Source organism: Leptodactylus fuscus, chromosome 11, assembly GCF_031893055.1.
Source record: "Leptodactylus fuscus isolate aLepFus1 chromosome 11, aLepFus1.hap2, whole genome shotgun sequence".
NCBI classification, from domain to species: domain Eukaryota; kingdom Metazoa; phylum Chordata; class Amphibia; order Anura; family Leptodactylidae; genus Leptodactylus; species Leptodactylus fuscus.
In genome coordinates, this window is record NC_134275.1 from 46332726 (window position 1) to 46347693 (window position 14968).

Sequence of the window (14968 nt, forward strand, 5' to 3'; positions counted from 1 at the left end):
TGTAAGAGGACAGACAACACTCAGACTACTCACGAAAGACAACGGAGGGGGGGGGGGGGACAAGACAAACAGTGGACACGTAAAGAACAGAAAGGAGATCACTGGAGGACTAGAGCAGGTCAACCAAACAGTGAAGAGAATTCCAAAGTCTCCTGGAACACCACCCACGGCCGCCAGAGAGTTTCAAACCTGGAAGAATCGGGCCAGTCCCTTGCAACCAGAGCCTCCATTCTACGAATAAAGAGGAGCCATTCTACAAGAGAGGAAGGTGTGGGGCTGCGCCAGTGACGCGCGATAACTGATCTGGCGGCCATGAGAAAGTGACGCAGGAGATTCCCTTTCACCTTCAACAATTTATCCGGGATGATGGAGAGGAGGGCCAACTGGGGGGATGGGGTCAGGGAATGGCCAGAGACCTTCCCTGCAGAGCGAATACCGAGGTCCAGAAGAGTTGAATCATAACACAATCCCACCAAACATGGACCAAGCGCTATTTTACATCAGTGGCCATGATGGTTTCTATGACTATTCCCACAGGTCTCTTGGTATATACTGGTTGTGCTTTGCTGTACATAACGTCAGTTACTATCATATCCCGTGCATAATCCAGTTCTTAGAGGCGTTGTCCTGCCATAGCGCAGGATAGTGGAGAAGCCCACCTCTAGGACCTCCAGCAATCACAAAAAGGGGGGTCCAGTGTACCCTGTATGAGTGCACCTGACAGCTGCAGACAGCTAAGTACGGCACTAGGCCATCTCCGTCAGTCTCCGCGAACGAAAGGAGCAGCAGCACAAGTGCATGAACGTTACTCCACTCATATGGAGGGGACTCAAGACCCCATTGTCTAAACTGATAGAGGTCCTTGGAGTAGAACCCCCAGTGATCAAATACTTACTGCCTAACCTGTTATGGTGGACCAACCCCTTTAAAGGGATTGCATCACCAGACCTTTGCATATCAGCCTAGATAGATAGATAGATAGATAGATAGATAGATAGATAGATAGATAGATAGATAGATAGATAGATAGATAGATTAGGGTCACCTGAATCAGATGTTTTCCTCTTGTGAATTGCCTGTTACTGAGATATCACTATTTTTGTCAATATGTAAGTGAGCTCTTTGGAGCAATGACAACAGAAATTAAAAACTTGATATCTTAGCAATGAGGCAGTGATTCACAAGGGGGAAACCACTGTCTGATTTAGGTGACCGTAACCTATCTATCTGTGGGGCTAGAGCCATGTGCTGGGCTCTGGAGACACAATGCCTTTAAGAAGAAGGAGTGAAGTGCTTGTTATGGGTCCTCCAAGCTCTATGTCCTACCCATATATGATAATACAAGCTGGCCACATTACACTAACACCAGCCAAACCTTCTGATTTTGACTTTTCTGTAGGGAGTTAGGTCACTGGCCGAGGTATCCAGCACCTGCTCTCTTTACCCCATCCTCACAAAGAACACATACACATTGGGCCGAGCATGCACGTGTATGGAGGAGGGCCTGTGATAACTGTTGGCTGTAAGTCAAAGATGGGAGCGGTTCATGTTACATCTTCTCTAGGGTTAGAGACAGGCAGACAACAAGCTGACCCACCCACGGGTAGAGAAAAGTACTGAAGATGGAAGCAAATGCCTTACTCTGTACATCTCTAGTGATGACTTGTCTAATGGGGGATTTTAATGACGTCATCATTTATTTTATTTTTTTTTTTGTTCCTTCGCATAGCGATAAGTCCATGAGTAGCCTAGACCTCTGGGCTCATAGACAATGTGCTCACTGTGTGTAGGCTGCTAAAGACCGCTGGCCCCGTACCACATCTGATGCAGAGCTGTGACCAGTGTTTTGTCCGCACGGTCCTACCAATCTAGATAATCCCGGTTAGGTCTTTAGTAGGACTCCAGAATGTTTTCCACATCCTGGAGTCTTCAGAGAGAAACAAGGGCGTTTCAAGGGGCCTTCCCACCATGATTGTACTCGGAGCCTCTCGTCTGTGACGTATATAAGGACATTGCATTGTGAGAATTCTTTTTGAAACCCCCAAATTGTTTTCTCGCAGAACCGTACACTTGTGGGGCTTGCGGGATTCAGTTCCAGTTTTACAACAATCTCCTGGAGCACATGCAGTCACACGCTGGTGAGAATACTCGCAAATTCATTGTCATTTGCTTGTAAATGAAGTCTTCTAGATATTCCATTCTCAGATATGAGCTTTTTTGCGCTGCAGGCTTTGGGACTAGTTTTGCTCCATGTTAGGCGGCTTCATTCCAGCTCAACTTTTTGCTTCACCTTAATGTATGGAAAAATCTGATTATTATGGCAGCATGAGAGATAGCAAAGCCTCCATGCCCCTTACCCACGTGTCCCAGAGGTTTGGCTCAACTCTAGGGAGGACTAGACCAGGTTATTCCCATTTGAGCCGGCTTTATTGATCAGATTTTTTTAATATAAATTTTTGTAGAGAAGGAAATTTTGTGGCAGGAGTAGTCCATAGACCTCACACATTTCCCGTCTTTGTGGAGGCGTCTCTGTCCTCTGGTGGTCTTTCCGCGACTCCATCTTGCAATTTCGAGTATTGTCGCTCTTTAAGATTTACTTGGCGATTCCAAACTTTATTTCTTTTTCTTTTTTTTTTGTATCTTCAGCTGACAACGAGAACAACATCATCACCACCAACCAACCCAGGTCGCTGCCCCCTACGGAGGAGAACTGGAAGTCCCAACCCCAAAGAAACAACACCAATAACAGTATGTGTGCTTGTGTGTTTAACATGGTCAAATATAAAATACTATTGTGTTGTAAGTGGTTGTCCTGCAACCTCGGCACCCACAGAGAGAATCTTCAGTAGCAAATTGGGTTACAGCTTTTTTTATGGGATGGCAGAACCAAATATTAATAATATCTTCCTAATCTTAGTATTCCCCCTACACATATGCTAAAAAACAAACAAAACATTGGTGGCATTGGTGACAAAGAGGTGGGGAAAGTTGCTCCTTAATAATAATAATAATAATAAATTTTATTTATACAGCGCCAACATATTCCACAGCGCTGTACAATTTGTAGGGTTCAAATACAGACAGAAAGATACATAACAAAGAAAGTCATTTCACACACTGGGACTGAGGGCCCTGCTCACAAGAGCTTACAATCTATGAGGTAGAGGGGGTGACACAAGAGGTAGCAGTGGCGGCATTGCTTATACTAAGGTCAGACAATGTTGTAATAGAGGTTACTGTCATTACATAAACATCACTAGTGGTGTCCTTTAATATATGGATGGAGCTTGGACATATAAAGTTAGCCTGAAACGGCATCATATCATGTGGGGTAATGTGGGAGCGGGGACAGAGGAAGATTAAATTTTGGAGATTCTAATTATAGTATGGAAGGGTTTACGTTAGACATTGTGATAGGCTTGTCTGAAAAGATGTGTCTTTAGTTTGCATTTGAAACTGTAGTAATTGGGAGTTAATCTGATTGTCCGTGGTAGAGCATTCCAGAGAAGTGGTGCAGCTCGGGAGAAGTCTTGTATACGAGCGTGGGAGGTTCTGATAATAGAGGACGTAAGTGTTAGGTCATTGAGTGAACGAAGAGCACGGGTTGGGCGGTAGACAGAGATGAGGGAGGAAATGTAGGGAGGTGCGGCATTATGGAGAGCCTTGTAGATGAGGGTGATAACTTTATATTTTATCCTATAATGATTATGGAAGCCAATGTAGTGACTGGCACAGACCGGAGGCATCGCTGTAGCGTCTAACCTTATAGATGAGCCTGGCTGCTGCATTCAGAATAGATTGTAGAGTGGAGAGTTTAGTGAGGGAAAGACCAATTAGTAAGGCGTTACAGTAGTCAAGGCGAGAATGAATCAGAAAGACAATAAGTGTCTTTAGTGTATCTCTGGTGAGGAAAGGGCGTATTCTGGAGATGTTTTTGAGGTGGAGGTGACATGAACGAGCGAGTGATTCAATATGAGGGGTGAAGGAAAGGTCTGCGTCAAACATAACCCCGAGACAGCGGGCATACTGCCTAGGAGTTATAGTAAGGCCTGAGACTACAATGGATATATCAGGGACAGATCTATTAGTTGGTGGAAACAGTAGTAGTTCAGTCTTAGAGAGATTTAGTTTCAGATAGAGCGAAGACATGATATTAGAGACAGCAGAGAGACAGTTGCTGGTGTTCTGTATGAGTGCAGGGTTGATGTCAAGATGTGTATAATTGGGTGTCATCAGCATAAAGATGGTACTGGAAGCCAAATCTGGCGATGGTTTGTCCAATGGGGGCTGTGTAGAGAGAAAAGAGACAGGAGGCCTAGGACCGAGCCCTGAGGAACCCCAACTGCAAGGGAAAGAGGGGAAGAAACAGATACCTTGTCAATTTCCAACTTAAAGGGTACCTTTCACAACCTCCACCAACTCTGACTCTCTGTTTGTTTCGATAGCTGCCCCTGCACCAGTTGTAGCACAGTTGGATTTTTTTTTCTCTAGCACCCACTGTTCCTGAACAATCATTGCTGTTAGTTTCAGCAACCTAATTAGGTTTTCTACTGGTAGGTGGGTGGTCTCAGACTAACTGCTTCAGCGTAGAACCGCCCACCTAACAGTGAAGAGCCTAATAAGCGTTTTGATGCTGAAACTAAGAACACCAATTGCTCAAGAATGGTGGGGGCTAGAGAAAAGATTCCAACTGTAGCAGAATCAGTGGAGGGGCGACTATTAAATGATGCAAAGAATTTAAGTCGGTGAAATATCTCCTTTTAACTAGAAATGGCGATGGTTATTTCCCCCAACTTTCCCATGCACATATACACCCTTTTCAGCTGGGCATGCTTGTTTTCAATGGGAGAGGAGAATAAATGTCTGCCGTAAAGCCAAAGGCATGTTAAAATTTAGCGTCTATCGAATAAACAGTGACTGATGTTAGATGGTCAGCCCGGCCCACCAACGTTGGTTGGTCAGCATTAGTTTAAGGTGTGTGTGTGTGTGTGTATATATATATATATATATATATATATATATATATATATATATCATGCATATATATACCCAGCTTTAGAGTATTATAATTTGCTTTTGCAGAAGCCTCATTAATGTGAAATTCCCATCAGATAATGTTGCACATTATTCCTCTGCTGTAACACGCCTGACCCGGCCTGAGATCTTTATCACATAAACTTTGTCTCCTTATTGTCCCGTCTCTCACTTTTCCAGCAGCTGCAGCAGCGTCCTCTGCACCGGTGCCAACTGTAAACAACTCCATACCTGAAAAGGAGCGCCAACACATTGCAGAAAGGCTTCTGAGAGTGATGTGCGCCGACCTGGGCGCTCTGAGCGTGGTTAACGGCAAAGACTTCCTGAAGCTGGCACAGACGCTGGTAGACACTGGAGCACGTTACGGGTCCTTCTCTGTCAACGAGATTTTGGGTAACATGAACACGCTAGCGCTGAAACATCTACCACGAATGTACAACCAAGTCAAAGTCAAGGTGACTTGCGCTCTCGGGAGCAATGTCTGCTTGGGGATTGGGGTTACCTGTCACTCGCAGTCCGTAGGGCCAGACTTGTGTTATATCCTTACTGCCTATCAGGCTGAAGGAAATCAGATAAAGCGCTACGTATTGGGCATTAAAGACGTGGACAACAGGGACAGCGGCGAATTCATCCACCAGTGGGTGCAGAACGTTCTCTCGGAGTTTGTTATGTCAGAGATCAGGACAGTATACGTAACGGACTGTAAAGTGAACACTTCCGCTTTCTCCAAGGTCGGGACGTGTTTACGTTGTTCTGCCTGCTCGTTGAACGCTGTGGTACAAAGCGTGTTAAACAAACGCACCTTACAGGCCCGTAACATGCACGAGGTCATAGAACTTTTGAACGTCACCGAGGAGTTGGCGGGGTCAACCGGTATCGCTAGGGAGACCTTCGGCTCCTTGGAAGAAAGCTGTCCTCCTCCTTGCTGGAACTCTGTCACAGACTCCCTCTTGCTGGTTCACGAGCGGTACGAGCAAATCTGTGAATTTTACAGCCGGGCCAAAAAACTGAACATCATCCAAAACCTCAACAAACATCTACTGAGCAATTTAGCCGCCATATTGGCCCCAGTGAAACAAGCGGTTATCGAGCTCAGCAACGAGCGCAAACCAACCTTACAGCTTGTTCTTCCCACCTACGTGAAGCTGGAGAAGCTCTTTACCTCGAAGGCCAATGACGCCGGGGTCATCAGCAAGCTCTGCCACCTGTTCCTCGAAGCTTTGAAGGAGAACTTCAAAGTCGAGTCCGCACACAAAGTCGCCATGATTTTGGACCCTCAGCAAAAACTACGGCCCGTTCCTCCATATCAACACGAAGAGATTATCAGCAAAGTCTGTGAATTGATCCACGAGGTCCGAGACGGAGCAGAAGAAATAGAGTTTGAAGCGCCAGCCAAAAAACCAAGACAATCCACCGAGACGACCAAAGTTCAGGAAGACGATCGCATGGGGAAGAACGAAGTTTATGACTACTTACAGGAACCTCTTTACCAAGTGACTCCAGACCTTTTCCAGTACTGGTCATCGGTTTCCCAAAAACACACGCACCTCTCCAAACTTGCCTTTTGGCTGTTGGCGGTCCCCGCGGTTGGGGCACGGAGTGAGTGTGTAAATATGTGCGAACAAACATTACTTATCAAAAGGAGGAGACTTCTCAGCCCCGAGGACATGAACAAGGTCATGTTTCTGAAGTCCAACATGCTTTGAAGCGCTCATGTTTTTGGGTTTTCAAACTACTTTTAAAACACTGTTCCAAAAATATAGCGAACGACAAAGGATTTTATGCTGAAAACACTGTGGACCTCAAAAAAGAAAAAAAAAAAAAAAGGAAACGCTAGGAACCAAGTGCTTTTTTGTTTTTATTTTAGTTAAACTCGAGAATAGACAGAGCGAGTGTTGTTTTTAGGTTCACCCACGAACGATGGTGACTGTTCTTTACGCTACAGGCAGCTGACTTCCAAAGTCACTTGAAGATTCAACTTTTTATTTTTTTTTGGTTTGTTTTTTGTTTTTCTTGAAGTTAGTTTTTCTGTACACATAGTAACTATTTATTTTTCACAATTTTTTGGCAGGGCCTTATTATACGGTGTATTTGTTAAATCGACTTTCAAAATTTTGAAAAAATTTCAAAAATATCAGGGGAAGGAGATAAAAAAATATATATATATATATATATATATATATATATATATATATATATATATATATATATGAAAGGGAACAAGAAGGAGCCTTCAGCCAACTGTGAGGGTGAAGAACTAAAGATTTATCTCCAGGCCCTGTTTTTGTTTGAGTCTTCTACGTGTTTTATCCACCAGGAATCTGCCCGTTGTATTTTTTATGTCTGTTCCTTAGACTACTGTTATCTGACTGTACTGTTAGAACCCGCGTTATTGGGCTGTTTCCCGATCTGAAGGACATGAATTTTTGGGGCTTTTTTTTTTCACCTTAATTCTAAATGGTCTGGAATGTAACCATTGAACGTAAGGAGCGATGATTGTGAATGTATGTGCAATACCTGGCACAAGAGGATGCCCACACTATAACTGTAGCACAACTGTCTATGTAACGCAGCGCAGTCTCAGGCAGTACTTCCTGCTGTCCACCATCTAGGAAAGGGCTTTAGAACTGTTTTGATATTTATTTAAACTTAAAGGGGTTCCCTAAGATTACAACAATTTTTTTTAAACCCAAAAACAGCGCCACCTCTGACCATAGGCTAATTATGGTATTACGACTCAAGCCAATGATTTTGGTTTAAAAAAAAAAAAAAATCATCTCAAGGAACCCCATTAGGTTAACTTACAGGAGAAGCTGTCTCCCCACCTCCAGATTTTTGAATGCTTTAATTGCCACTTCACTGATTCTGGCGCAGTTGGAGTTTTTTCTCTAACCCCCTAGTGTCCGCAGCAATCAGTGCAGTTAGTTTTGGTGCCTGGTTTCCTAACCAGACTCCCTTATGGTGTCAGGCAGGAGCAGGTAAGGGGGACGTGACTCAAAGCTCCAATTAGAGGCAGACAGTGTGACAGCCACGGCTTCTGCCTGACACCATCCACTAGACATTAGAGAGTTTAGATAGTATATCAGGCACTGAAACTCAGGAAGAGCGGGGGCTAGGGAATCGATTCCACCTGTATACGGATTAGTGGAGGGGTTGTGAAGGTTTACGTCTTACATAAATGGCACTACGTCGGTTGTCAGGTTGTGCCCGGTACTGCAGCTTGGCATCATTACAGTGAATGAGTTGGGTTGCATTAGCAAACACTACCTGAGGACTATTGTGCTGTTTTTGTAAAAAGAAAAAAAAAAAAAGTGTTTTTTCTAATTCTGCACAACCCTGACCTTCTATGTGTTTCATCAACATGTTAGTTGTCTATTCTTTCACATTGTCACGCCCTGCCTCTACCAGCACCACTGTAATAGCACATCCCATTCATTAATACTCCATATTCTACACTACCTCTAGTAGCTCTCTCCCCCAACACTTTTTTTTTCGGTATCCCCTTCCATCCCCTAGCTAGCCCATGTGGTGCAATACAGTAGTGGGCCAGCAGTTACACAATAGGGGCCCTGCATTGAGTCCAGGCTGTTCCCCTTGAACATTGATGCAGTGGAAAACTTTTCAGGCCCTAATTTTTTTTTTGTTTTTACTGGGGGAAGGGGGGGCCTTAGTACCACTGTTTATTTGCACCTAGTAAAGTAAAAGTTTACTGACCTCTATTTCTATGAGTGTTGGGCAGCGATCATCTCGCGTACAGCGTAAGGCGTTGTTATATGACTCCGACACACAGATCAACAGAGTAATGCAATGAGGACATTCAGGTTTAGAGGAGACGTCTGCACAGAGTTATGTAGGAATCTACCATCACAGGGATGAAGGGGGGGTGACGCTCCAGGCTTCTTGTCCTGGATTACATGGTGGTTACCATATAATATTTTTATAGAATTTTTAGTAATTCACATTGTTAATCTGATTGCTAGGGTTGTCTTGGCATAGCAATGATGTCAGTCTCACTCCTCTAGACAAGCTATAACATAGGCTAACCGGGTTTCTGAGGGAAAAAAAAAAAGTTCTAAATGTTAAAAATATTTAAAATATTAACCAAAAAATGTGGAAATTCTCTGAATTAGCTTAAGGCTAAGGTTCCACGGGCCAGAACCGCCACGCTAAAGCGCTGCAGGAACAACCGCGGCTCTTCCCGCAGCGCTTTGAATAGAAAGTTCACCGAGTTTTGCTCTGCAGACTTTCTGTTACAATTATACCTATATCTAAGCCACCGGCGTTTCCGTAGATATAATTGACATGCTGCGATTTTCAAAACCACGACGGTTTGGGATTTGTTCCGCAATATGGGCATGGGATTCGCATGAATCCCATCCACTTTACAAGTACTGTAAAATGCCGCAATTTTTCCCGGGGCCAAATCGCAGCGTTTCCAGCCTGTGGGGCCCCGGCCTAATAGGGTTTTTCAGACTACAATATTGATGATCTATCCTTAGGATAGACTGTAGGAATTGGAGTTGTGGGGGTCTGACTCCCAGTCCCTCCACCGTACAGCTGATTTGAGGGGCCCACAGCACTCCATCTAGAACTGCGTATTCTACATGGTTTACCAGACACAGCGCCACATGTGTAGTAGTGGCTGTGCCTGGTGTTACAGCTCATTTGCACTAAAGTGAATAGGAATGAGCTGCAGTACTAGACAGAGCCACTGCTATAAGAATGATGCTGTGCCCGATGTAGCAATGTAGGACACAAGGTAATAGATGTATTACCCCAGGCCCTGTATAGAATATTAGTCCTTCTTTACAACCAGTAAGCACATGACGGAAGCCCTTCATGCCCTCTAAGGTTTCATATATATATATATATATATATATATATATATATATATATATATATATATATATATATATACAAAAAAAAATTATTTTTTTTTTATTTTATATTTTATTACTATTATTTTGTGATTTATCCTAGATTTTTGTTGCTGTGCACATTTAGCCAAATTTCACTTTTTCTAGAGACACCTGCTTGATTTAACCAAAACTTCATAAGATTCTATTTAGCCAAAGGGTATATTGGGTCTTTTCTGAAGTTGAATATAATGTGGGTGTTTTTAGTTGATTTTACACTTTTTGCTAATTCTATATTGTATTTACCTCCCTGTAATTGTAGGTAAGAGCTGTAGGCAGCGAAACGTCTTAGTGCACCGCCCCATATCGACCTATAGATGGGTATACAAGTATATGGAAATATGCCAGGATGTGAAAAATATCAAGTACTGGCACTAAAGTTATTGATAACAAAAATAAAAGCCAAAATTCCAATTTATAGAATACAAAACTTTCCTTTGAGATAACGGTCAGCTCTCGGTTTTCCATAATCACTTTAGAAGCCTTACAGTGTACATTTACCTCACAGACAGGAGGCGGCCATTCTGTGGGCTTGGCTAACTTATGGAGAAAAGATGATGTCACCAAGTCCCTGGTGATGTCATTAACAGCTATTAAATGATAGGTCAGGATCTCTGTATGTCACTAAATTTTAGGACTGATATCCAACCGAGTGGCTGTCTAGGTGACCCTTCGTTCACATCTGCGTTTGGTATTCCATTCAGGGGTCCCCATGCAGACTCCCCGAAAGGATTACCAAACACAATTGCAAGCGGTGTGCACTAAAAGCACACGGACCCCATAGACTATAATGGGGTCCGTGTACTGGCTGCGCGCTGCCCGCATGAACCATGCAGACAGGAAAGTAGATAGAACTGCTTTCTTGTCCGCATTTTCTGTGCGGAGATCTGGCGGCAAGCACACGGACCCCATTATAGTCTATGGGGTCCGTGTGCTTTTACTACACACCACTTGTCGTTGCGTTTGGTATTCTGTTGGAGGGGCGGTCCCCATGTGGACTCCCCCAAACGGAGAACCAACGCAGATGTGAACCAACCCTGAGGGGGCAGGAACTTTAAAGTGCGCTGGCATAGTAGGTGAGTGGTAAAGGGAGGCCAAAATGTTTTTCCAAAAACTTCATGTGAACCTACTGGTGAGCTTTAACTTGAAAATTAACCAAATTGTCTACAATTGTAACTAACCAGGGTGCAAAATAACACATCTATCTCATATCAATACACTGACCCGCCCCCTTTTATATATACATAATGTGATTTTTGAATTTTTTTTAGCTTTTGTTTTACACTGCTAAAATTCTGTATTTAATTTAACGTTGGCGTTTCCTTTGCTTGCTAGAATAATTTTTACCTCCCGTTTGGGGTGTGTATATATGGCAAAAATTTGTGATGACCCTGTAAATATTTAGAACATTTAGTCCACGATGAAAATTACGCCAGTCTTAGCCAAATTTTTTATTTTATTTTTTTTTTTGAGAAATTTCACAGATGATCTATGGACTTTGCACTGTGCTAAGACTAAGCCAGATTGGGGGGGAGGGGGAAATACTCTACAGAAATGTTTGTGTGGCAAACCGGGAACTAAAAAAAGAAAAAACAAAGATATATTTTTATTTTTTTACTTTTGTCTTGTAAATTTTATCCAACTGTTAAAAAAAAAAGTTTAATGTGAAGGAATTTCTCAAGGATGACGCAAGGATGAGGAGGATGTAGAGCGTTAATGGCAATACCACAAGTTCACTCCGCGGCTCGACAGGAGTCCGGACTCCAAAACAGAGAATCGCACGAGATTTTCTATGCCGGGTTTTCTACAGGTATTAACGAATATTTTTCTTAATCCTTTTTCGTTCGGTGTTTAATATTTCTTAATACCGGTAGCGTGTGTTCCTTTATACTTTTTTAGTAACACAATATTTTTCTACAGATAACATTTGCCTGCGCAGCGCTGACGGTTACGACACGCTGTACGGCCACTCCGCGTACCGTATGTCCCGTCAGATCGCTCCGAAAACTTCCTGTTGTACAAAATAGACTCGTTATTTTTGTTGGTGCAGATCGAGAATCTCACACACGAGCAATACTGCACTACTGACGTATCCGCTTCTTGTATGTTTTTGGAAAAAAATTAAACTTTTTTTTTTTTTTTTTTTTAAATTGTTGGCCATGAGGTGAAAGTGGGGGAGGAATTTAAAGTAGCAAAAAAATCAGATACTAGAGGAGTGTTATTTTATTACTAGATGTTACTTTTTGGAACTCTGTTAAAGGGATCCAATCATTAACATCGCTTTTTTTTTTTAACTAACATGTAGGAATAGCCTTAAGAAAGGCTATTCTTCTCCTACCTTTAGATGTCTTCTCCGCGCCACCGTTTGGTAGATATTCCGTTTTCCATCTTTATGCAAATGAGTTCTCTCGCAGTACTGGGGCCGGGCCCCAGCACTCAAACAGCACTGGGGGCGTCTCCAGTGCTGCGAGAGAACTCTTCGGTGCCGCCTCCATCTTCTTCAGGAACCGACCTCTACGCGTCCTCTTCCGGTTTGGCTTTCAATCTTTTAGGCATGCGCAGTCCGCTTTGCCAGTGGGCAGAGCCGACTGCACCTGCTCACGGCCATTTTTTTGTGACCACTTACTACAAAAGCTCGCGTAAGTGGCCACAAAAAAACGGCCGCGTGCAGGTGCAGTCTGCTATGCCCGCTGGCAGAGCCGACTGTGCATGCATAAAAGCTTGAAAGCCAGACTGGAAGACGACGTGTAGAGGCCGGTTCCTGAAGAAGATGGAGGTGGCACCGAAGAGTTCTCTCGCAGCACTGGGGACGCCCCCAGTGCTGTTTGAGTGCTGGGGCCCGCTCCCAGTGCTGCGAGAGAACTCATTTGCATAAAGATGGAAAACGGAATATCTACCAAACGACAGCGCGGAGAAGAAATCTAAAGGTAGGAGAATAGCCTTTCTTAAGGCTATTCCTATGTGTTAGTTAGATAAAAAGTGATTCTAATGATAGGATCCCTTTAAATTGAATGCCTTTAGACTATGTTCAGACCAGCGCTTGGTTTGTTTAGAGTTCATTCCTGAATCCGCTTTAAAAAAAAAAAAAATGTAAAGGGAAAAGTTGCAAGCAGAACTTTTCTCTCTGCATTTTTCCGGCCCCCAGGTGTAGGTGTGAACCTTGGGAATATTTTTTTTTTTTTTATGACTTGCTAACTTCCTCCCCTTAAAGCAGAATATGTCATAGAAATCAATATTATCTACAAAATTTGTAACTTAAACTTCCGTGTAGCCCAACAGGGAAAACGAAAAATTCCTCCTTCCCTCCCTCTTGGGCCTGTACAATATTTTACTGCGGCGCCTTCACATTCTTACTCTGCAGGTTTACAAGCAAATACATTGTGTTCCTGCTTGGATGTGATTCTTGTATCCATGTGAAGACGCCTCATGATTGTGTTATTTTTATTTTAAATATACTGACATTTGTCTAAAGTTCTATATATATATAAAGAAGAATTCTATAAATATCTATATACAAACTGAAGGGTTTTGCTGTTTTAGCAGTTTGTTGCTGATGCTATTCCTTGTATAGGTTCCAAACCGATGCGGGCCAGTCCGGTGTCAGAGGGCGATCACTAGGAGAGTCTTGTTACTTGGTAACGCAACAAATATTTTCTGATGCCAAGACAGAAGACACATTGTAACTGTGAGGACGACCCAGTTGCTTGATGACTGTCTGTGATGTATTTATGGTTTTACAATAAAATACAGTTTCAAAAATCTTCTGGGCTTGTGACAGCTGCAGCATAAGTAATGCTTGTTATTAGAGATGAGCAGTTTTGGAAAATTCGATTTAGCCACTTCTCCAGATTTCACAAAAAGATTTGATTCTTTCCGAATTGATTCGCAGCAAATAATGTTATAAACCAGCTATTTCCTGGCTGCAGAGAGCCTGTATAGTGGTGTAGAACACTGTGCCTTGTACTGACACACATGGGGCGTCTGCTGTGGTAGTCAAACGATACAGTGAGTGAGTAGGACAGCCGCACACTTCACTTATTTGGACACAGAGACCCAGTATGGAGATTGCAGCAGTCTTAGGACATGCAGTAATGGAGGTTGCCGCAATGTGAGGAGTCAATACCTAGTGGCAGAGTGTGGAGGTTGCAGTAACCGTATGAGGCTATACAGTGACCCAGTGGCAGAGTGAGGAAGTGGCAGCATCCTTATGATGCCATGCAGTGACCCAGTGTGGTCACTTCGCCATGCTAAACATCCACTCTGATGTCACAATACTGGCTGGGCAGGACGGCTTTTCCAGGGCAAACTCTGCCAGTTGCGGCCACAAATCCAGTTTGGCTGCCCAGAAGTCCAGCATATCTTCCACAATGGGTGGCCGGGTGCACTCCAAGTATGCCATCACCTGCTGGTTCAAGTTCTGCTCTGTGTGTAGGTGCTGGTAAGCAGCTTCTTCACTATGACAGTGAAGAAAGCTGCTCATCAGCAACTCAGGCTACTGATGCCCATAATGCTCCTGCCACCCACACAAGTTGAGCTCTTAGGGCTCCTCCAGTAGGACATGCAAGAAGATGGACAATGGTGCAGATAGACAGCACCGAACTTGCTATATAGCATGTCTCTATAAGTTATATATAAAAAAAATACTCCCTGGTAACAAGGGTCTAACATTGTTGAGAGCCAGTAGCCATGCCAGTTGTGATTGGTCACATTGTCATCCAATAATGTCTGCAGATCACTGATGTTGTCCTCAACTGTCTAAATCAGGAGCCTGACCATTTACAACATCAGAACCCTAATCACTCTCATCATTACTACCAGAGGAAGTGGTGGATGTCTCCTCCAGATCTTGGCTGGGCACTAGCTGCTGACTGCCCGGTAGTATCTCATCCTCACAATATAGTGAATCTGAGTCCACAGCATATAGTTACTCTTTGAGGGAAAATATAAAAGGACAGAGACAGGTTCAGAACACCTGAGAGCACAGGGCCTGCTGCTAGGCCATGCCAACTAAGGGTTGT

General features: G+C 43.4%; 1 protein-coding gene across 3 annotated transcripts in view; it reads left to right on the top strand.

Moving 5' to 3' along the window:
- Nucleotides 1–7160, top strand: part of ZNF618 (zinc finger protein 618) — a 79306-nt gene extending 72146 nt beyond the window's left edge. For 2 of the 3 annotated variants that reach the window (XM_075259574.1, XM_075259576.1), the window contains 3 exons: nt 2061–2138; nt 2647–2748; nt 5215–7160. In XM_075259574.1, coding sequence (XP_075115675.1) covers nt 2061–2138; nt 2647–2748; nt 5215–6740 — 1706 coding nt within the window. In that variant the 3' untranslated portion in view covers nt 6741–7160. The remainder of the gene's footprint in view (nt 1–2060; nt 2139–2646; nt 2749–5214) is intronic. The other variant, XM_075259575.1, reaches the window with a different exon arrangement.
- Nucleotides 7161–14968: the final 7808 nt, after the last annotated feature.